Here is a 21,782-nt window from a genome sequence, read left to right as displayed (position 1 = left end):
GAAACACTGGATACGCACCGAGATATGGCGAGAGATGTTCCAAACAAAAGTGCAGGCGATATGGGCTCAAGTACAGCTCTTCGAGATGTTCGTTGTGCGCAGACGCGACGCGATTACCATATGTGGACCGTGCGGACAGATATTGTAAAGTTCCCACGCTTTATCAGAGACTGGGCATCGGCGGCAGGCCGAGCGCGCAGGGGCGCGGCACGGGCGACGTGCATGACCGCGACGTGTTCAACAGCGTAAAGCGCCTTCACGAACGAATACTCCGATTATTACGGGAAAGACACGCGCAAGATTGCATGACCATCGGCCGTGACTATTCCACTCAGACCACCCTCCCTCTTGAATATCTACAACGGGTTAGAAACCTGGCGGCACCGTATGCATGATCTGTTGTGGTCATCTGCGTGGTTTGCGCCTGGGATGATGCATCGATGATGGAGAGAGCCTTGGCATGTCGCACATGGTCGCAGGCGTTTGGTGCGCAGTCGGTACCGTCAGCCGTAGTTCCCGGTAGGAACCAGGCACCCCGCGGCTTCGCCAGATCTCATCCTGCGTGGCCGCCATGGCTGCGATAATAAATAGATTCATTTGTTTTTACGACGGGGTTCTGCGTTGTGGTACCGGTGTTTGCAGACGAGGCGGTGGACACGCAGCAGGAGAGTCATCGGTGGTCTGGCGGAAGATGGCGGAAGGAGATCTGTGATCAATTAACGATGACCTGTAGTTACCATATTGGGCGAGCGTGCCTTGGCCCGGGAAGCCGACGTGGTAAGCTGGAGGAAGATGAGAGCGCTCGCAAACAGCCTCTGCTCGACGCCCGCCATCATCGTGGATATCGCGTCCGTCCACTCGACGCTCAAGAACCCCTTGAGCCCGCGTTATGGCCATTGCAAAATGGATTTCCTTCGGTGCTGCACAGTCCTCGAGCCCTCCACCCCCACCCGCCCCCGTACATCCTCCCGTGGTCTCCGGTGCAGATGCAAAGCAGTTTGGCTTAGAGAATGTGAGTAGCACCACTGTTCCTCGTGTCTCTAGCTCACCACTCATCCTCGTAGTTTGGGAATACATGGTGCGTACACCTTACCATCCTCGTCGCATCCACCGAGTGCTGCGCGAACGAACTGGGGCACACAATGGACAGAGACCATTCAATTCGCGGCACTCAGTGTCCGAGGCAGTCTCTCATACACCCCGTCGATCCTGCTTTGCCCGGTGTGAACGAAGAACGGGTTGTAATCGTGACCGGACCGAGAGCAGCCGTGCATGGCGACGTGTAGAGCACATCCCCTGCCGCCTGAGCAAGGGCGGATACTGCACGAGACACTCGCTTTCCAACACCACCTGCGAGTGACGATGTCGCATTATGAAGTTGTCTTGCCCATTGTACCCCGCCGTTCGTTCGGCTATGCTAGGGTACTTACAGCGTGCCCGCCCAGCATCGGAAAGGTTTTCTCATGCAGGTCGCGTCTCCTCCCTTTCGCTGTCATGTACCGTGTCTGAACGGGGCGGTCACGACCGGACCGGAGCACGGCCATGGCGGACAGGCTGCTTTCTCAGCTTGCCTCCCTTTGTTAGCTGCATACTAACTCTAATTAATTCCCGCAGTTATGCCAACTCTGTCCTCCAAGCCCTCTACTTCTGCGGCCCGTTCCGCGAACTCCTAGAGCAATACCCCGATCCCTCCGTTCCCGATGTCCCCGCTCCCATTGTTGTCCCTACCCCCGCGCCGCCCCCACCGCCCGTGCACGTCGCCCCGCCCAGCGTGCCCCACCACTCGCGACGCAAGGTCGAACGCAAGTTCTCCATGTCAGAGACCTCCTCGCAGACACAGGTGACCCTTGTGAGCCCCCCCGTTCCCGCTGCCCTGCCAATCCCGCCCACGCCGCCGACGCTGCTGTCTGCTCTCCGGTCGCTCTTCCTTTACATCAGCAGAAACCCGGCTGACAGGGGCACAGTCGCCCCACGTGCGTTTATTGAGAAACTCCGAGAGGTTAATGAGCTCTTCCGCGGGTCCATGCACCAGGACGCGCACGAGTTCCTCAACTTCCTGCTCAACAGGATCGTCGAGGAGATGGACGACGACCGCAGGAGCGGACTCGTGAGCGGGAATGCTATCGGAAACGGGAACGGGCACGCGTACGCAAACGACACAAACCCGTCGGGCGAAGATCGTGAGTGTTTCGTTCTTCGCGTCACGAGTATCAATTTACGTTGCTTCGCCGGAAGTGTCGACATCCATCACCACGCTATCGTCCGTGCCGGCCCCGGCGACCACTTCGTCCGCGTCCACATCACATCCTTGGATGTACCACTCGACGTTCGTCCATCGGCTCTTTGAGGGCGTGCTCACGAGCGAGACGCGCTGCCTCACGTGCGAGACCGTGTCCTCCCGCGACGAGTCCTTCCTCGACCTGTCGATCGATATAGAGCAGAATTCGAGCGTCACGGCCTGTCTCCGCCAGTTCAGCGCCAGCGAGATGCTGTGCCAAAAGAACAAGTTCTTCTGCGACTCGTGTTGCGACCTGCAAGAGGCCGAGAAACGGTGCGTGGATCACGTGGGTAAGGGCGCCTGTCGTACTGACGCGCAGATAGCATGAAGATCAAGAAGCTTCCGAATGTGCTGGCGCTGCATCTTAAGCGCTTCAAGTACCAGGAGGATCTAGGCAAGTATATCAAGCTGACGTATCGCGTCGCGTTTCCTATGGAGCTTCGGCTGTTCAACACTGTGGATGATGCCGACGACCCGGACAGGCTGTACGAGCTTTTCGCGATCGTCGTCCACATCGGAAAGTGGGTGGTGACCGTAGATGACTTCTTCGGATAGCTAACCTGCTTCCTCCGCCCAGCGGCCCGCATCACGGACACTACGTGACGATCATCAAGGCGCACGGCGCCTGGATGCTCTTCGACGACGACAGCGTCGAGACGATCAAAGAGTCCGAGATTTCAAAGTACTTCGGCGAGTGCAACTGCGGGTCCGCGTACGTACTCTACTATCAGGCCGTTGACCTCGACATGGCCGCCCTTGGGATCCGGCCTCCCCCGCCTCCGGCACCTTCTTCGACGGACCTCGGCTCACCTGCAGGCAGGACCTTGAATCTGACGGCGGAGCACAGCGAGCTGGAGCCGGGCTCCCCTGCTCTTCCCCCAGGACTCACGGAGGAGCCTGAAGTCTCAGACAGCGGCGACTCCCCCGCCCCTGCGACGCCCACCCCTGTTGCCCACCTAAATTCATTCCTTAATACACAAACCCACCCCAGCGAAGTTCCCTCCTCGCCTTTGCCGCCCAACCCCAGTCTCCCCGTCCCACCAAACGCACCGAACTCCCCACCGGCGCCAACCGCGGCAGGCCCGCTGGGCGGACTCTTCAACACGCTGCGGCACTCGCAGTCTGCGCGCGCGCGCCCGGCGAGCAGCGCGGAGAACCGTCGGAGCCTGCTGGAGCCCCCCGTGCCCTTCTTGCACTCGCACCCACCCGTCTCGATGCGCCGTCCGGCTACGGCGCAGCCCATCGCGTCGACCGCGGACAAGGGCCACCACGCGCATGACCTCCCCTCTGCACCCGGGTCCCCAGTCACGATGCACGGCGTCGTGAACGGGCTCGGGATCGCACTGGGCAACCCTGCTCACCACCACAGCCACACCGTCAAAGACAAGGACAAGGATAAGGACAAAGACAAGGAACGGGAGAAGGACAAGTCGCCGGAGAAGAAGGCGAGCATGTGGTTCAAACGCAAGTCGTCGCGCGTGGACTTTGCGTTCGGCGGGTCGTCGTCGGAGCGCCCGCGCACCGCAGACAGCTCGGCGTGGTTCCACCCGTCACACAAGGACGCCGTCAGGACGGCGGACTCCGGCGTGTTCGGCCGCCCGCAGGCGTACCCGCTCTCGACGCCGTCCTCGCCGGTCTCGGGCGAGGCGACGCCGTTCTTCCCGCGCCCGGAGCACAAAAAGTCGTCGCCCGAGCTCGCGCGTGCGAAGGGCAGGGGGACCAGCCTGACTGGCTCGTCTGTGCTATCCAAGCTTCCCCCGCGGCCGTCGACGGCGGGCGCGACGATGTCGCGGTCACGGCCGATGTCTAGCTACGTCCCTCCTGTTCCCGCGTTACCTTCCTCGCCCGCCGTCAATGGCAGTGCGCTGCCTGCGGAGCATGGGAGCGTCAAGGGCAAGGAGCCCCAACGTTCCGCTGAGGACGCTGCTGCTGCTGCGCTGCGTATCCACCACTCGCCACTGTCCACTGCTCCAGCCGTTGCTCCGTCGTCGTCAACCGGCACGGCAAGCACCAGGAGTATGAGCACCAGCGTAGCGGATAGTCAGGCTCCTTCTTCGAAGCACCACTGGAGGCGGAAGCTGAGCCTCACGGCGCCCATGCTCGGTTTTGGCCGGAAGGACCGGGAGAAGGACAAAGACCGGCAGAGAGAGAAGGACCAGGTGCCGCCGACCTCCTTCGCGCGGTGACGCGTTGTATTTCCAGATGCCTCTCCACCTGCGCGCTAGACAGCCTTGACCTCTTTTTATCACCTTCGCTTTCATGCTTGTTTTTCCCCTTTTTTGGTTTGTGCTTCTGTACTCTGGGCCCGCGTGCGCGCCCCGTTGTCTGACGCAGCCGCGGACCGTTGGGGTACGTCGATGGCTATGGCTATGGACTCGATTGCATATACCTACACTCTGCTCCGCTATATCTACAGCACAATGTATATATTATTACCCGCATAATGAATATGTATTGCTTCGTCCGTCGTCATCCATATTCCGCTGTTCAATTCTGTGATCATGGTATCATAATGCCTGTACCCCCCTGACTTCTTGCCACAAGTCTCGTCCGCCTTACAGCACACTCAATTTCAAGAGTACACTGTTAGTATACAGCACGACAGCACTACGACATTAGAGGGTATACTCTACTTGGGAATAAGCACTACTCTCTAATCACCGGACTTACCTCTTGCTCTGGACGGACTCGTTTCAGGTGCCGGCTGTTCCTGCGAAGAAACGCACGACTCCGCAAAGGCTCTTCTGCCCCTCACGACCCACCAAATGCTCCTTCCACACCAGATGCCAAAATTCCACAGCCTATGGAACCCGAAGACGAGGTACTGCAGGCTGATGAGCGTGCCCGCGACGCAGGACATCACCAGCACCGCCGTGGGCCACCTCGTCCACGCCACGCCGAGGAGGAAGACCATCAGCGCAACCGCGGAGAGGAACATGAAGAGCGTGGGCAGCCTGCAGGTGAGGCAGAAGAAGAAGTACGAGTTGTACACGTCTGTCGCGAGTTTCTGTGGGCGACGTTCTGAGCAAGTTAGACTCGGGAGATGAAGAGTGCTGGTCCGCACCTGGAACTTAGTGGCGTTCGCGCCGCTGTATAGGAAGAGGAACCACGCGTCAAACACGATTCCAAGGCCTGCTGAGATGGCTCCAAACGCAACCACACGTTGCATGGCCCCGTCTGTGTCGAACAGCGTTCCGGGATTGAAGCCAAATACGGCTGCATCAATTCTGCATTACAGACGATAAGCACGGGAGGAACGATGATATCAAGGGAGAATCGGCGTACCCAGCTAGAGCCAGAAGCTGACGAGTCATCGATTGTCAGTCAATGATGTCGCCGCACTGAAGACATCACCTACCGATGCACCCACGACGTACCATTCGGTCAGCAGTCGCCCGAGGACTTTCTCAAAGTCACACTCTAGGGTCGCCTCTTGAAGCTCGCGGTACGGTGTAAATATGTCGAGAATGCTTTCCGCGAGGGACAGCGGAGTCTGCATACTAATCTGATCGACATAGCGGGGCAGCATCATTGACGAGAACCACCCTCCGCTCTCTTTGCTGTCATTGAACTCGAACGAGTTATCCTCGAACGAGTCGTCCTCTCTAAAAGAAGGGAAGTATTCCTCGTGTGGTGTCGATGGGCCCGACGACTCGCATGATACTGAGGTGCATGGGTCGTCATCTGAGCCAATTCGGTATCCCTGAATTCGCCGCCGTCGTCTTCTCCTGAGTTGGTTACCAACGTCGACGGAATCGGTCTTCAACTCTTCGTTGCACGCTTCCCCGCTCGGAGGGGCTTGATCCACGTCAAAATCTTGCGCCCAATCAGATTCCTGACTTACAAGTGTGCAACAATGTCACGTACCAGACGCGGCCTCAGAGTCGTCATCACTCACATTACTTGAGCTTGACGACGACGACGACGCATGTAATGCGGCGGAAGATGGTGGAGTAATTAGATACGACGGTGGATGGAGTCTGACTGTGAGTACTGCATAATGTAGCTGCCGCCCACGGACGGTCGGACTCTTTTTTTGCGGTCCCGGGCAGCTCAGACGCAGATCCAGATCTGCGGTGATGACATCATAAGAGGCTGAGGCATACAGACCCACGGCATCTGGGGACTCACTTGCACCAGGACTGTCCTGCTTTTTCAGAAGCTCTCCCAAAGATATATATACAGACCCAACGAGATGACGCTTCTTCCGATTTTTGCTTTTGCTGTGCGATTTATGCCATACGCGGATGTCGAGCTTAGACTCGATACCTACATCACGCCTTAGGACACACGCAGGCCGTCGTTAGTTTCACGCGGACATCAATCAGAACCGCAACGTAACACGACTCACAACAGCAATGGCATTTTGAGGTTTGGATTCTGTCCATCGGACCCGAGGATAGTCTCATGCGTCTGCTCGTTCCCCATCACGAAAACGGAGACGATAGGTCGCCATGACTTCTCCGGGCGTACAAACTGTAATCCTTTGGTGCAAACGACTTCCAACGCCGCTCAGTCAAAAGGACATATGATGCTGCGGAAAGCGCATACTGGTCAAATGCCAAGTGCTGTATCGGGAGAGGTCAGTCCAACTACGTGTGAGGGAAGGGCTGATTCATACTCAGAAGGATGCGATGCCTGCATTATACGGACGAGTCAGTCGAAATCTTGCCAACGAATATCCTATGCGTTCGCCGCAGTGGGATATTCTCCGGTACAGCCCGGCGAGACGATGAACCGGGCGCTTCGAACTTTAGGATAGTACGTCTTCGTGCGACGAGTACAGCACAACCAGAGTTGCAAAGGCAGCGGCCAGAGGAGACCACAATATTGAACGAGGGTCGCAAGCTCAGCTGGGCCTCATGAGTGGCAGCGGCGGTGCAGTGGGACCGAAAACAGGATGGGCGCTGGCAATCCGGTGTCAGGCGCTGGCGGTGTACAGTCACTGCCGCCAACGTCGGAGTCATATGAAGCTGCGTAACTCCAATACCTACTCCAAGTTCCAGAAGGCGTGATGCACAGATGCCCTTCAAGAAACCTCAGTATTGCCCTGAATTGCCTCAGGAACCGCCGTGCATGCTGCTAGGTATCAGTTGGGCAGTATTCTTAGGCGCTTATTTAATATTGTACGTCCATCGATGTCGTGACACGGTAAATCTTGTCTTTTTGTTTGCATCCGTGCTGACTACAACAGTGTCGCAGAAGATGTGGGTTTCGCTGCCAGCTTCAAGATCATCGTGATCATCATTTGTCTCCGCGAAGTGGCGTCGCACAAGTTGCCATCATGAACGATGGCCAGAATGGGCATCGTCGGGAGGCGCCTTTTGCTCGTTCAACAATGTAGTCTTTTGTCAAGATCTCACTGAACGCTTCAAGAACAATTGCAAAGATCTACTAGAATAAATATCCTGGTTTCCTCCTCCTTCAGATCTCGTCGGAATACAAGAATATGGCTGTCTTCAGAGTGTCCCCGCGGGCTACAAGATCAAGGTTGACATTGCACTTTGCCATCCACTCAAGCCTAGTGCCCCTTCTCGTCCGTCTCCTTCTTGGTTCTGTGCCGGTCACAGTAAACGATGGCACTTCCCCTCAAGTCCATGGACTTCCTTGTTACCCGTCATGACGTTGCTAATGACAAGCCATGTTACATTGACAAGCTATCTAACGACATACTTGTAGACGAAGTTTTTAAATACCTGGATGCATTTGACATCTTACGCCTACGACAGGTGTGTCGCTGATACTCGGTGCTGAATTTGCTCAATGTCTAACGTATACTACAGGTCAGCAGGCTGTATTATTATCTCACTCATCACTCCGCCATCTGGAAACGACTGTTACGAACTATCGACGTCCCCATCCCCCCTTTCCCTCCTTCTGCAAACTATTCACTCGAAAAACTCACCGGCTTTGAGGTCGAGCGCGCAGTCGTGCGTGCGGTATCGCTTGAACGGGACTGGAAAAAGGAAAAACCCGCGTACCGAATGTGGTGGAGTTTCTGCGCCCACCACGAAGTCCTCTCCATGGTCATGTTACCAGGAGGGCGTTATCTCATCGCTTCTGTGTCCGACAAGAAGCGGACGCGCTACTCAATCGTGCTCTTCGCCATGGACTCCGTGCTAGCAGGAGCCTTTGCCTTGGCAAAGACGAATACAATTACCGAAGCTTACAATCTTCAGGCAAGATACATGACTATTCAAGGCGAGCGCGGCATAGTTATCTCTTACGTTCGCAAACGCTGCAAAAAGAGGACAAAGAAAAGGTCTGTTTGTGTTAGAATTCCCGAAGATCTGTGCGCTAATTGTATGATTTTCAGTGCCAGTTCATCTGAGCACGGTGTTGACAAAGAAGAGCCTTCAATCAAATATCATGAATGTATCTCACTTCATGTCCAGCTCTCCTCACTTGATATTCTCGTAGACAGCCGGCTTGAACCTGGCTCAGAAGAATTCATCGAGTTTGCCAAAGCTCAGCCTCCCCCTTTCCAGATGCTCGCCATGGTTCGCGCGAGTGCTCCCTTGGGCGTGCCCTCCCTCGATAATATTTTTGGATCGCCGTACCTGGCGATCCCTCAGGGCAACAACAAAATCGTCTTCAAGAACCTGAATGGCGGCGCGGGGTCCACGTTGAACTGCGGACCTACTGCTGTTGCCCCCATCGAGGTGCGCCTCATTGTCAAGGCTCCGCTTTCTCCCGCGGTTGAAGTTGTGCTGATCCACACATTGCAGAAACATACCATACTTGCCATCCGCCTCGTCCCCGCAGGAAACAAAATTCTTGTGGCACGCAGGATCTGCCCGGACAATGCGGAGCCTCTGCTCAGCGTCGAATACTTCAATGTCATCATTTCGGGTAAAGTCTCAACCGAGGTCCATCAGTTCAATACGGACCAGATGTTCTCCTTCGATGCGAACGCAGAGATCGCCCAGATATCTGACCACGGCATCCCCCCGAGGGAGGACGACAGCGTCATGGGTGACCTGTACGACTGCCCGGAGGTATGCACGCCCCGCCCTATCTCGGTCTATTTCACCCTGAAGAGCGGACCGATCCTGCTACGCTTGACACTCTTTCCCAAACGCAAAACAGACGCACCTCCGGCGTCATCCCCAAAGGGCTCCCCCACCAGTCCCACATCGCCCACACAAACACTCTCACACGCACGCACGTACGGTGCATACAAGTACCCTCTGCCAGAACTCCGGATCTTGTCGTATCTATCCTGGGATTGCCATGGCATGGAAGTGCGCGTCCTGCCCGGGTCTTACCGTGCCATCGCGTACCTCGTAAAAAAGGGCAAAGATGGCGACGTCCCATCTGTCAGTCATTGCTTCCGGTACTACGACCCAGCAAGCCGCTCAGCAGACGCAGCAGCGAATGTAGACGAGTTGGACGCCGCAGCAGTAGAGGCGGTGGTGAACGGCCTGCAGCCGCCCAAGAGGGAAATCGTCAAGCAATTCCGTATCCCGCGCCGGGCCTTGAAGTCGGTCAGGGCGCTCGCATGGGACGAGAACATTGGCCGGCTGTGTATCGCAAGCGGAGATGGTACCTGCATTCAAGTCTTTGATTTTGCACATGCGTCGACAGTGGGTGAGTGGGCTGGCTGTCTCTGTTTAAGCGTCTGGGCAATGCTGATGTTCGTGTCAGAGCATACAGACGAGGGTATCGAACGCTGGCCTGTCCCTGTACATCTGGACCCGAATCCCGATGCGATCCTAACTCCTCGTCCGATGCTTCCAACCAAGACGGGCTTGGGAGAGTAAGGATGGTGAATGGGTGCTGTCCGCGAAGCAGATGTGATGCCAAAGGGCCGGCAGGCATGATAGCTGCCATGCAGCTATAATATCCGCCAAGGCTTTTTTGCCTTTCATTCGTCTCGCGTGCAGTTACGTTGTTTGACCTCAGGGGGCTTCGGTAGCTATCCCAGAGCATGCTCCTCAACGAATCCGTCACGTATTTTTTTCGGCTAATATGTTTCTGCGATATCTACTGAGACTTGGCGCGAATACGCTTCAAATATATTCTCATCAGCTGTCACGCTGAAGGTGATTTGGATTCCTCGAAAAGCAAAGAATACTCTGATCTCAGATATGATGTGGGTAGACGCGATCACGTGCACCGTACTAACGATCAAGTTGGGAAATACAAGCCGGGACCGCACGCTCTGCACCGACCATGCTGACAACTAAGGACCTTATACTTGAAATTGAAAACGAGCACGGTAGACTTGCTTGCGGACCTATTCGCACCTTATGCATGCCTCGTTGCATTGTTCTGTTCAGTCGCCGCTGCTATACCGGTCTACGGCAAGTTGCCTTTGCTCCAGATATTGTTTGAGAAAATATCATGTACTTGAAGGCAGCGGCATGCTTTGTACTTTCAACGATCCTAGGATACCTTCGATTATCTCTACTAGCGACGTGCTTCAACTATCTTCTGCTTCTCGTTTATTCTCTGAGATAGTTTCTCTCCATCATACGCGTCTGTGTGCATGCCAACTCTTCTAAGACGGGACCTCTTCCTTCAGCCAACCGTTGGCGGTGCACCCTTCCCTCCTAAATAGGATGCATGCCATTTGTGTACGGCGAGGTGAGGTATCTATAGAAATCCTATAGCAAGCCTGGTTCACTGTAATTTATACGTTAAATTCTTAACAGATGCTAATTACGGATCTCAAACATCCATCTCTATACAGTGGCAAGCCTATAGCCCTTTTTTGGATTGTCGTAGTCTTTCTCTGTGCACTAACTGAAATCTTAGTCTCGTTGTAAGAGCACATCTTCGCCTCTGCGATAACAGGGACATTGCTCACACCAACGATCAGGTGCACGACGACGGAGAGCTCTGTCGCTGCCAGAGCACGGAGAAGTCTAGCCCACCACTCGAGGATCCGGAGGTCCCGCTGCTCAAGAGGTAGAGCTCGTTGAGTATGGCTGCATTTGTAATGTGGGCAGAGAGCCCATCAAGTATGCACAAATACTTATGCTATTTAAGCTAGAGGCGCGACGGGATATATATTCCACAGGTACAGGAGGAACATCATGGAGGATGCGCCCCATTTCAAGGCCCCCGCGCGTCCTTTAAGCTATCTGCATCCCACACATAATCCTCTGTGTCTAATTCATCCTCCTCTTCAGCTTCCTCCTCTTCGTCTTCCTCCTCTTCCTCCCATTGCTTCTCTTCCCTCTTGGCTTCTTCCTCTCCTCCTTCGCCTACATCCGGACGCTTTCTCTGTGCCTCTCCAACCTGAGTCTTCCCGTTTCTTTGGCGCCTTTTCACCACGCCGTCGCCTAACAACTCCGCCAACTGATGATCTAGCCGCCATCGAAGAGTGACATCGTTTTCTATCCCCAGCGACTCGGAGTTGAGTTTCTCAACGAGCTTGTCCTTGATCTCTGGCGTGTTGAACTTCTCGTACAGCGTCTTCGCATGGAGCATTGCAAGGCGAGCCAGAACAGTTGCATAATGCCATGATCCTATAGCAACGGTGAGGTTTATCCGTTCTGCTTGACGCTCAAAGAGTTCAACTCGCTGCATAACATCAGTTCAAATAGCCATGGTTCGAAATGCGGCGACATACATTGTCATCTGTCCATGCGGCAGACAGATTGATTACTGGGCCATCCGTCGTCCCAGCGAAGACCGGATATTTGATGATACCAGCAGCCTCTAGGAATCTCAGCAAGGCAGCGGAGTACATCCTAGTCTGATTGTGACCCTTCGCGATGTCAGTGTGATCCTTCTTGTACTCGAGAGAGAAGACAGGGAGCTGCAGTATAGAAGCTGGCCCAACCTTCGGATTCTTTGCCTTCGACGATTGCCCAGATGTCAAACACTGACGGCGAGCATGCATTTTCCGCATCTCTTGTTTGAGTCGGTTGCCTGGAGATTCGTCGTATAGCTTGTCAGTCTTGCAGCCGGTCGCATTCGCAATATTGTAGTCAGTCGACTGGGCCTTTGACTTAACGGAAGATACGATGGGATCGGAACTCACGGACGGAGTCTTCTGGGACGCAGAGCTAGATGCAACGTTCCTCGAGCCCTCTCGCCGAAGGTCCAACACGCGTGCATGAGCTGCAGGGCCGTCTGCAGTCTGCGGCCGGTGGAAAGGGAAGTGCGATGCCACGTCTTTCTTGGCCTTTGGTTTGGCCACTGCGGCAAGCTGGAATTTATTGAGCAAGATCCGTTTCACGGGCAGATCAACTTGAAGGACACCGAGGCCATCACACTTTCCACGAAGGGGGGAGTCGGAGAAACGAGTTAGTAAGTCTTGGAGCGTTTGGCGTGATTCCCACCGCACAACATGAGCTTCAACCTGGTGTCTGTTCGTGGTCTCCTCTGCACGTTTTTCCTCGCTGAGCCGATACAGTTCGTCAAAGTATCTCTCGGGGACTTCTTGGACATGGCGGGAGTACCGAGCAGCATTCGTTCCATGGTAATCCAGAGCGAGACTCCTAGGCAATGCAATCATAGTCTCTATTCTGTTGAGTAATTGTTATCAGTATATATATTCAGCGGCACATGAAGGAGGTGACTTACGCGGCGACCCTGAGAGGTTGTAAGTCACGGACAACATTAGCTCTTTCAGTGAACAAACTGGGTTGACCGGCAATCGCGCTGGTAAAAAAGTCTCGGAATAAACAATCGAAGTCGGCACGCCACGACACCTCAGGGACTGGAATGACTGAAGCTGCGTATCTTTGCTGATACATCGTTGCCCTGAGAATAGTGGAGAAGTGACCTCTAAGCAAAGGAAGGATTTCTTCGGGGACGTCCGGCCAATCCATTCCGAGAGTGTCAACTTCATGCAGGAGCTCATCTTTGTAGGAGCTGAGGTATTCGTCTGCAAAAGGTAAATCACCCTAAACTGTGTCAGCGTATATTGGGAACTTAACAGAAAAGCTTCCGACTCACGACTGTCTTCCAGTTCTTGGGCCACATGGGCCCTAGGAATTCTTTGCATGTTTCTGCCACAACTGGATTGAACCAGATTGGACGAGGCGTGGCATGACGGTCAAACATATAATCGAACATAATATTACTTTGTTCATCTTTCGCGGCGTTTCCGGCAAATCTTCACATGAGTGGTGAATGGTGAGAGACGTGATCTATTACAGACTACGACACCTACTCAGAACATGACATAGCCTTTGTGGCTAGCATAAAAGGCTTGGCACGTGTTTCTCTGTTTGCGTCCTCGTTAAGCAAGGAATCAACGACGGCAAAGTGGGAATACTTGCAATTTCTGATCGCTTGACGTATCATGATGCACACTACAAGTGAATCATCAGCCAGGGTCAAGAAGCAAGCAGTAGAAATTTACTCTGTGGCGTTGCCGGGTAACTTCCGCTGCTGGCTCGATGTGGACTTCGCAGAACCGAGGGATCTGCAAGTTGACAGCATTAGAAGCATATCATGGAGGTAGTAGACTTACTTACCCTTGACGAGTCGCATTCTTAACTGGCTCTCGGGACCTACAATTCAGGATGTTAGAGTCATCACGACAGCAATGCGCAGTATAAATTACTCACTTCCCATGGCTTGAACCTTGAGACTTACTAGACATTTGGACAAGTGAAGTTATTGTGGTAAGGAGAATGGCTCGATAAGAGACGTACTCGTCCTCATATTTATACCCAAGCGCTTCCGTCCATGACAGAATTCTGTGGAAACAGTCTTCACCCGTGACAACAGAATCTGGGATCAAACTGGTATCAAGGCGCCACAATGGAACACAGTCTCGGCAGATATCCTCGACTAGATGTGGCACTGTTTCCTTGACGATCGTGGTGACTCTCGACAGTAAGCCTTGTAGGGTAAGGATAAATCGAGATAGTACTAATGCTTCATGAGGCAAAGCCAAATCAAGAAATGCATCTGGTCCCAGGCTGCCGATGTGGACTGGAAGCTGTAAAATATCGGTATTAATCAAAATGCCACAATAGAACACTGTATGAAATACTCACTAGGACGTTCTCCGAGGCTGCATCATTTTCTAACCACCCACAATAGAAATGTACGTATGTGCCCGTCTTTGAGTACGCCACACCTATGATCGGTACAGTGAGTGTCCATACTTGCCTTTGTCGGAGGATGCTGGTCATGACAACCGGGAAATCATCTTCCTCTGCCATGCATAGAATCGGCAGCAAGCACTGCTTAGGGATCTTCTGTGATGAAAGGTATGTCAAGATATGAGCGTTCAATTGTGCTGGGCACTGATTCTCGATTGTCTCCGAATCAGGGATTGAATCTTCTGTAGAATGCTAGACTGTTGTCCACGCCAAAAAGAAGCATAAATTTGACGAACGTAATGACCTAACAGTGTTTGGACCTGATGATTCGTCGTTAGGCTCGTTTGGTTGAACTGAGGTGGCATGATGTGATTGTTCTTCCAGTGACTCGGGATGAGATGCACTCCCTTGAGTAGCAATTGTCAGCGCTTCCTGCTTCTACGATGCTAGGGTATACAAAAGAACGTACGAAGAGATTGTGCTATACTCGGCTCCGCGACCGTAGATGACTCGTCCAACTCATCGATCGTTTCACTGTCATGTTGTGGTTCTGACAACTCCGTGACAACTGACATCAGCAAGGGGGCTCGGATGTCATTAGCAATATATCCAAATAGTGGACTCAGACGGGTGTTGGACAGGCGAGGTAATGCGACCTTAGCTCCTTCACTAGATAAACTTAACTCAGAAGCGGAGACTCAACATGAGGCACCTGGTTATGCTCACCTGATCACTAAATCTGGAGTATCAGGAGACATCGCATTGCGGACTGCAACCAAGAGAAATGACTCTTTTGAGTCAACATTACCGGAAACATTCTCGGTGGCAACGATGTTCCTCAGTCTGAAGCAGTCGCTTAGCGTAGTGCCGAACATCCTTCTGAACTGGGTCTCCAGCGTCGCGTCTGCTCCAATGATCATGTCCATTGATTTACCGCTGCCATGATCTGGATTGCGCAATTCGTCTAGCAACGGTTGAACCAGAGGATTGATGGGAGGGTGCGGTCCCTGGATTTCAGCAGTGAGCAATCCTGCCAGCATTAATGAACAAAATCAATAATTACGGTCTCCACCCAAGACGGGAGCACTCTACTCTGAAGTAGCAAGTTGCACAATGATTGCACATCAGAAGGCCACGATTCGTCTCTGCCCTCGCTATAGGCGTGGAAAATGAACTCATCTTTGAGCACATCGAGATACTGACAGTAAGGGTCCATCTGTGTAAAGTGCTAGGAAAAGAGAGATGGTACTTACTGAACGATGGAAACAAACCTTTTATGTTTAAGGATGCGGAGAAGCCGCGGCGATTGTTTGAGCTTACGTGCGTTCGATCGTGGAGCGCCGCCAACTTGAAAGTCCACACAAGGCACCACAATTTCATGATGGCACTTAAGACGCAGAAAACACATAAAAATCTGTAGTGGCTAGAGACAGAAAAAATAATCACCCGGCAAAAGAAAATACAGTATCCGAGTACCAGTACCTGAACGTCGAGCGCTGAGCATCGATACGAACAATAGGTAAATTCAACGTAACAGTAGTGTGCCGTTGATGTACTTTCCATTCAGACACGCAGTGCCTGCAGCGGCAACTGCGGTAATGACGCCCAAACATCTTCTCCCTCTTGCACTAACGTACCATTGATGTCTTTCGAATCTCCGGGAACCTCAGAGTACATTCGCGATAAGAAACAAACATAGAAGTCTGTGGAACTTTTAGAAAACAGTACCGCAGCACAGAAACTGAGGATTTGGTGAAACAATATGTACAGATGGCGACGGAGAACCTTCGCCGTTGAAGTCTTCGTCTGGCTCCGTTGCACCACTGAATTTTGAGACAGCTGCTTGGCGACATGACATCCACGTTTGTACAGAATTTGATGGGTGAACGAGAAGCGGTTACGGAAGGAAGAAGGTCTGGAAGATATCACTTCAGCATTGTATCCTTGCAGTTGCCGAGATGATTATTTGGCAGAACGTGAACATAACAAGGTGTGGCGGCGGGGCCTCCACGAGGCGCTCACCTCCCTCCATCGTGCATGCGCTCTTCATAAATACGACGTCGGCGCCGACTGAGCGCTACCTTCAGTCTGGACTGAATGTCCAGGGTATCAGAAAGTGATACGATCACGATTTAAGGACGATTGTACCTTTTAATGCCTTCGTGGAAGGCCACCTCGTCAGCGTTCTCGCCACTGAATATCGTTCCGTTACGCATATCCGTGTGCGCAGGGATGACAAAGTCTGAGTTTCTATGCGCCTTCACCGCTGCGATAGTGCACTCCACATATGTGTCCATGTCCACAATGTCTTTCCCCGACAGTTGGCCACAACGTTTCGCTTGGAAGGAGACATCAGTATTTCGGTCGTTCGCAGATCGAATACAATGACATACGGAATGCCTGATCATCGATATGGCATCCGGAGACACCTGTATCGTCCTCGTTCACCTCGTTCAATCACGGAAAGGTTCCACGAGCGTCAACTACATAAATGCTTTCTGAGTAGCCCAATGTCGTCACGCTGTCTCTGGTGGAAATCCATAAAAGCATCTCCGTCGAGCTGGCGAGTTGGCTCCGCAGTTGCTTGTTTTAATCTGACAGCTGATCGGAGATGCGTCCGCTGCAGTACTAGTGACCGTGACGGGGTTGCGCACTTTTGGCGCCTGTGAACTATAGATCAAGATCCCAGGCTTGGATACCTCTTTCTACGTGGATAACGCCGCTGACAAGTGCACGATTGAGGACCTGAGGGGCGACCAGCGTATTCCTCCTCTCTTTCATCTCGACGTAGATTGGTTCGGGGAACGATTCCATCGGTGGCAGCAGCTGCATGTGATAGACTCCGGGACGTCCACGCGGTACGATGTATCCCACTGGCGAAGGAAGAAGAACGTGTATAACTGTTCCGTGGATAGCGACTGAGATAACATACAGTACTTTGGGAGGACAACTCCCGAGCCACGACAGGTGACCACCGGTCAGTGAGATGATCCGTTTGAGTTCAGCGATTGGCATCCCTCTTAAGCTTGTGAGTTTCTTGGCGGATGTACTCCACCTGCAATTGTTTGACGGGCACAATTGGTCGGTTGTCATTCCGACTTTGAATTGACACGGGTAGGCGTATAATTTGAGGTGCTGGCTGTGGCTTCCGTACTTTGCTCTATTCATTATGAGTTCGCTCAAAATTTTCGACATTGCCGGGGGCTGAGATGAGGTCGTTGCCAGCACTGGCGTCAACTTGGCGTCCAGGTCGGTTCAGCGCTTACTGTGGACTTAGCGCTCACTGTTAGCGGGCCGGATGAACGACTTCTATTGAGTAGGCACGATACTCACACCGGAGATTGTTCACCTCTCTCTCTTCCTCACCACCATGTGCAGGCGCTCAAACTCAAAGCGTTCTTGCTCATTGTCTGACCGTCTATCTGCAAAGTCCGAGACTGCTCTGATCTATCGTGACTTCCACAGGCGCGTCCCATCGATATCGTTCTCATCTCGAGCTCGCGCATATCCATATCTACTGCAGCCGGACGTCTCTTGGGCCCGACCGCAGCGAGCTTGCCCAGTCCGGACACATTTCTCAGCAGAACTAGTGCCCCCGAGCCCACACCCTACTCAGCAACGTTGTGCAGGATGGGTCAGCTGATAACCGGGAGGGGGTGACAAAGCAGCGATGGGCCAGTTCTCAGACCTCATAAATTGGGGCACGGAACAGACATTCGGACAGGCTTGGCGTCCCACTGTCAACCAGACCAACATGTCGATTAATATTCCTCAGACTACACGCGAGTACCATCTCCCCAAGGTGCGCTTTACTGCAGTGGTGTGCACTCCGCCGCCTGACGGGACGGGCGAAGGTGGACGGGTACCATAACCTAGTCGTCCAAGAGGCGCCGTTGCCTGCCCCAAGGGCATTTGAAGTCCTCGTAAAGGTGCACGCCGTGTCCCTGCAGGTTCGTACCTCGCTCCATGCGCGTCAGCCCTACCGTCCCCGTGTTCACCTCCGCGTTCCGATACGTTAGTATCGCGACTTGATGGTCGCGACGAGCAAATATCCGCTCGGCCAGAAACCAAACGTCGTCCCATGCTCGGACATGGCGGGCGAGATCCTCGCCGTCGGCGAAGACGTGCGCACTTGGGCCGTTGGCGACCGTGTCTGTGCCAACTTCGCGGTGGACCACGTCTATGGCGAACTCACGGACGAGGCTAGGCTCTCCGCGCTTGGCGCGCCCATTGATGGTGTCTTGACGGAGTACAAGGTCCTTCCAGCGCACGTTAGTCGTCTGCTCGTCTTGCTCACCGATAGACGTGATTAACGAAACTTGCGCGGAGGACAGTGCCTCGTGCGCGTTCCGGAACACCTCTCCTACGAGGAGGGATCGACTCTGCCGTGCGCCTTTCTCTGATCTTCCTATATGCGCCTCCCAACTCCAGATGACACAGATGTGCAGGGCTCACTGCGTACAACGCGCTGCTGGGCCCCGTCCCGCTCAAGGGTGGTGACACGGTCCTCGTCCAAGGCACCGGCGGCGTCTCCATCTTCGGGCTCCAATTTGCGGTCGCGTCCGGCGCGACCGTCATCGCGACATCGTCCTCCGACGAGAAGCTCGAGATCGCGCGGCAGCTCGGCGCGGCGCACCTCATCAACTACCGGAAGACGCCGGACTGGGCGGACGAGGTGATGCGGATCGTACGTGGACCTCCTTGTGCGTGACGAATGACTAATGCGTGGAGTTTTGGCGCGGGCAGACGGGCGGTAAGGGCGTCAAGTATATCATCGAAGTCGGCGGGGCCGGGACGCTGATGCAGTCTGTACGCTCGATCGCGTATGGCGGGTGGATATGCGTCATCGGGTTCGTTGCGGGAGTGAGTCGTGCACCGCATCCGTGCCCGGTTCGTACTGAAGGCGGGACTTCCTCTTGCGCAGGGCGGCGACGTGAGCCAGCTGCCGACGGCCGTGCTGACGCGCTGCGCGATGCTCCGCGGGATCGTCGTCGGTCCGCGTGTTCAGTACGTCTGCCGCGCTTCCTGTTCTGTGCGAGTACTCATCTCCCGTAGGTTCGAGGCGATGAACGAGCTGATCAGCGCGAAAAAGCTCAAACCCGTCGTGGACAAGGTGTTTGCGTTCGAAGAGGCGAAGCAGGCGTACGCGTACCTGGAGAGTCAGAAGCACGTCGGGAAGGTCGTTATCAAGGTCTCGAAAGATTGAGCTGGGTGAGATGGCGATTCGGTCGACGAATGCGGTTACTTCATGCAACTTAGGACGTGAGTGTTCATTTTGATTCGGAGCAGGGAAGCGGTTCTGATTCTCCCACCGCTCCTCAGATGTTACTATGTCACCCTGTATTTTTGACGGTATTTACAGAAGTATGTAGAAGACAATACATTTATAGCGATCCGATGTGCCCATTGACAAGCAATGCACGAAGTCCTTTCAAATCAAACATACCACAGGATCTGTGCGAGTCTGGTGCAGCTCCCTCGAAACCAGCGAACTGCTCGATCGCTGCCTTCACGAAACCCGGCAGGTCTAATTTCCTCGTGAAGATGCCCACGTTCATTGTACGAACGGCGTCTTAACAGACTGCTACGGACTCTCGACCGACCCGATCGAAAAGCATAATCGCCGATGAGACATATAGAGAGATAGACGTTGCACGCCTCCGAAATGAGGACTCAAGACAGGAGACGGAGATAACGTGAAACTGATCCATGAATATAATACAACGTGAAGTCTGTGCTGAGACTACTGTACAGGTGGGAGGACACAACAAACCAACGTTGGATTAGTTGGTGAACAACGCCTCGTCGCCGTCGAGCGTGAGGGTGTCGATGCGCGGGGAGCCGCCCTCTTCGCGCACGCTGTGGAAAAATGAGTATAGTACGCGCGATGAGCTACCACGTTGCTTACGATGCAGCAGCAGTGACCTCAGCTTGAGTCCCTGAGTTCTTCTGAGCCCACGCAAAGCGCGTGACCGGCTAAAGTACGAATCAGCGCGACCGACGGTCAAGTAGTGGATTACAAACGCACATGACCGGGCTCTGTCGTATCCTGCGCCGAAAAAGTGGCGGTATCCGGGTTCCACTTCTTCTGCAGCGCGAGGATGCTCTCCTTCAAGCCCGCCTTGTCGACCTCGTTCCCGGCAACGACACCGGTGGCGTCCTTGGTGAACATGTTGTTGAAGCGGGTGCTGAAGAGGTCAATAGGCCCGGGGCCCATGCGCAGACCCAGCGGGCCAGGGTTCTTGAAGTGGATGTAGGGCGAGTTGAGGAGGGTGGTGAGATGCTCCTGGAGCCACTCGGGAGAGGCGGAAGAGGCCATGACGCTCGTGTTGGAGATGGTGGAGAACGTGGGCAGGGCGACGAGCGCGGTCTGTTGGGTGCGAGCGGGGATGGTGGAAGAGAGGAGGAGAGAGAGGAGCAGAAGGTGGCGGTTTACTTTGAAGGAGACCATGCTGAAGCAATACCGCCTTCGAGTGATGTCATCATCATCGTCGATCTCGATCTGTCCAGGCTCGGGCCGGCGCCACGGGCGCCTTCGTGCGGTTGATGTTGAACTTCAACGTTTCAACCTCTGAGTCTCCGCTTTGTCCACAATTTCTGAAGTCTGCTGGGGACCAGTCTGATATAGGATAATATTATCGGTGTAGATCTACCAACCTTCAGACATGGCACCAGTATGTCCTCGCATGAGTACAGTTCTTCCTGCAACTTCATCCGATTTTTGTCCGAATGAGTTCCACCCCTGGGCGTGGCTCCTGGACGAGATTGCCGATGGCCCATCGTGAGGGCTTGACTCGGTCTCTGCGACTCTGATATACCTCCGTCTTCGTTCAGCGAATGACACCAAACAATCAAAGTTCACGACATGCGGTGCTTAGACGTCGTTACTTTTCCTGAAGATATTTGTCAGGTGGATGGAGTCCAAACCCTCACCGTCATCGTCAATGTTCATGGCCTAGTTCCTTAGACTTCCTTCTGCTAGGGTGAGCCACATCGTCTAACGACACCACAGTACCGCGATCTCACGATAGCATCAGGCAGGTCCCATTGACAGAAGGATAACTTTCACGTTGTTCACTACTCTGACATAGCGGAGGAAATTCTCCCCGCGGGTGATCAGGTCGAGGGATGACGCGTGGGAGACCTCGTCTGCACTAACTTCGTGCTGGACCATCTGTACTGCAAGCTCAGGAACTGATGGCCACTGTGCTCGTCGGGCTCACATAGTACAGTCTCCTTCGTACGTTCGTCCGTCGATCTTGCATATCGGCGCTATCGGCTGGTCGCTAGTGTTGATCCCTGAGCATCGTTCCTACGGAGAAAAGCCTGCCTTGCCGAGATTATCTGCCTGAGATTGCCTAACTGAGAAACAGATGCGCGGCCGTTATCTGCTGTGCTAACACCCCCCTGGTTTTGTTATGTATGTCTCAGGACCTCTGGCCCTAGTCACCCTCTTGTTCCATATCACAGCGTTTCTCGGCTTGCCGTGA

The 21,782-nt window shown here is 53.9% G+C and overlaps 8 protein-coding genes across 8 annotated transcripts; 3 read left to right on the top strand and 5 right to left on the bottom strand.

Annotated features, from left to right (window-relative positions):
- Window positions 1–889: 889 nt before the first annotated feature.
- SCP_0100480 (hypothetical protein) lies at window positions 890–4,464 on the top strand (the record flags this gene model as incomplete). Its single annotated transcript, XM_027752288.1, has 6 exons — window positions 890–1,012; window positions 1,065–1,078; window positions 1,615–2,180; window positions 2,236–2,551; window positions 2,602–2,799; window positions 2,856–4,464. 6 exons carry the CDS (start codon window positions 890–892, stop codon window positions 4,462–4,464), a joined length of 2,826 nt encoding a protein of 941 aa, XP_027608089.1.
- Window positions 4,465–4,931: 467 nt separating this feature from the next.
- Window positions 4,932–6,922, bottom strand: SCP_0100470 (hypothetical protein; the record flags this gene model as incomplete). Its single annotated transcript, XM_027752287.1, has 9 exons — window positions 4,932–5,285; window positions 5,343–5,505; window positions 5,564–5,580; window positions 5,637–6,094; window positions 6,146–6,349; window positions 6,410–6,558; window positions 6,630–6,777; window positions 6,830–6,846; window positions 6,900–6,922. 9 exons carry the CDS (start codon window positions 6,920–6,922, stop codon window positions 4,932–4,934), a joined length of 1,533 nt encoding a protein of 510 aa, XP_027608088.1.
- A 932-nt stretch (window positions 6,923–7,854) lies between these two features.
- SCP_0100460 (predicted protein) lies at window positions 7,855–10,041 on the top strand (the record flags this gene model as incomplete). Its single annotated transcript, XM_027752286.1, has 5 exons — window positions 7,855–8,007; window positions 8,062–8,540; window positions 8,595–8,940; window positions 9,007–9,868; window positions 9,926–10,041. The coding sequence occupies 5 exons, from the start codon at window positions 7,855–7,857 to the stop codon at window positions 10,039–10,041; spliced, it is 1,956 nt and encodes a 651-aa protein (XP_027608087.1).
- Window positions 10,042–11,338: 1,297 nt separating this feature from the next.
- SCP_0100450 (hypothetical protein) lies at window positions 11,339–14,412 on the bottom strand (the record flags this gene model as incomplete). Its single annotated transcript, XM_027752285.1, has 12 exons — window positions 11,339–11,809; window positions 11,859–12,188; window positions 12,273–12,759; window positions 12,818–13,140; window positions 13,193–13,352; window positions 13,410–13,463; window positions 13,519–13,551; window positions 13,602–13,664; window positions 13,717–13,752; window positions 13,810–13,836; window positions 13,897–14,186; window positions 14,245–14,412. The coding sequence occupies 12 exons, from the start codon at window positions 14,410–14,412 to the stop codon at window positions 11,339–11,341; spliced, it is 2,442 nt and encodes an 813-aa protein (XP_027608086.1).
- A 132-nt stretch (window positions 14,413–14,544) lies between these two features.
- SCP_0100440 (hypothetical protein) lies at window positions 14,545–15,672 on the bottom strand (the record flags this gene model as incomplete). The annotated part of the gene is made up of 6 exons (XM_027752284.1): window positions 14,545–14,699; window positions 14,762–14,961; window positions 15,019–15,299; window positions 15,356–15,446; window positions 15,496–15,508; window positions 15,564–15,672. 6 exons carry the CDS (start codon window positions 15,670–15,672, stop codon window positions 14,545–14,547), a joined length of 849 nt encoding a protein of 282 aa, XP_027608085.1.
- Window positions 15,673–16,375: 703 nt separating this feature from the next.
- Window positions 16,376–17,106, bottom strand: SCP_0100430 (hypothetical protein; the record flags this gene model as incomplete). The annotated part of the gene is made up of 4 exons (XM_027752283.1): window positions 16,376–16,385; window positions 16,441–16,630; window positions 16,686–16,721; window positions 16,992–17,106. The coding sequence occupies 4 exons, from the start codon at window positions 17,104–17,106 to the stop codon at window positions 16,376–16,378; spliced, it is 351 nt and encodes a 116-aa protein (XP_027608084.1).
- Window positions 17,107–17,962: 856 nt separating this feature from the next.
- Window positions 17,963–19,498, top strand: SCP_0100420 (Zinc-type alcohol dehydrogenase-like protein; the record flags this gene model as incomplete). The annotated part of the gene is made up of 8 exons (XM_027752282.1): window positions 17,963–18,094; window positions 18,147–18,242; window positions 18,312–18,563; window positions 18,627–18,679; window positions 18,733–18,979; window positions 19,039–19,155; window positions 19,217–19,299; window positions 19,348–19,498. 8 exons carry the CDS (start codon window positions 17,963–17,965, stop codon window positions 19,496–19,498), a joined length of 1,131 nt encoding a protein of 376 aa, XP_027608083.1.
- Window positions 19,499–20,075: 577 nt separating this feature from the next.
- SCP_0100410 (hypothetical protein) lies at window positions 20,076–20,743 on the bottom strand (the record flags this gene model as incomplete). The annotated part of the gene is made up of 3 exons (XM_027752281.1): window positions 20,076–20,151; window positions 20,201–20,268; window positions 20,321–20,743. The coding sequence occupies 3 exons, from the start codon at window positions 20,741–20,743 to the stop codon at window positions 20,076–20,078; spliced, it is 567 nt and encodes a 188-aa protein (XP_027608082.1).
- Between the last annotated feature and the right edge of the window lie 1,039 nt (window positions 20,744–21,782).

This window comes from Sparassis crispa (assembly GCF_003851025.1).
Source record: "Sparassis crispa DNA, contig_000000F, whole genome shotgun sequence".
NCBI lineage: Eukaryota > Fungi > Basidiomycota > Agaricomycetes > Polyporales > Sparassidaceae > Sparassis > Sparassis crispa.
The sequence above is the reverse complement of the archived record's forward strand: the minus strand, read 5'-3'. Positions and strand labels throughout refer to the sequence as shown.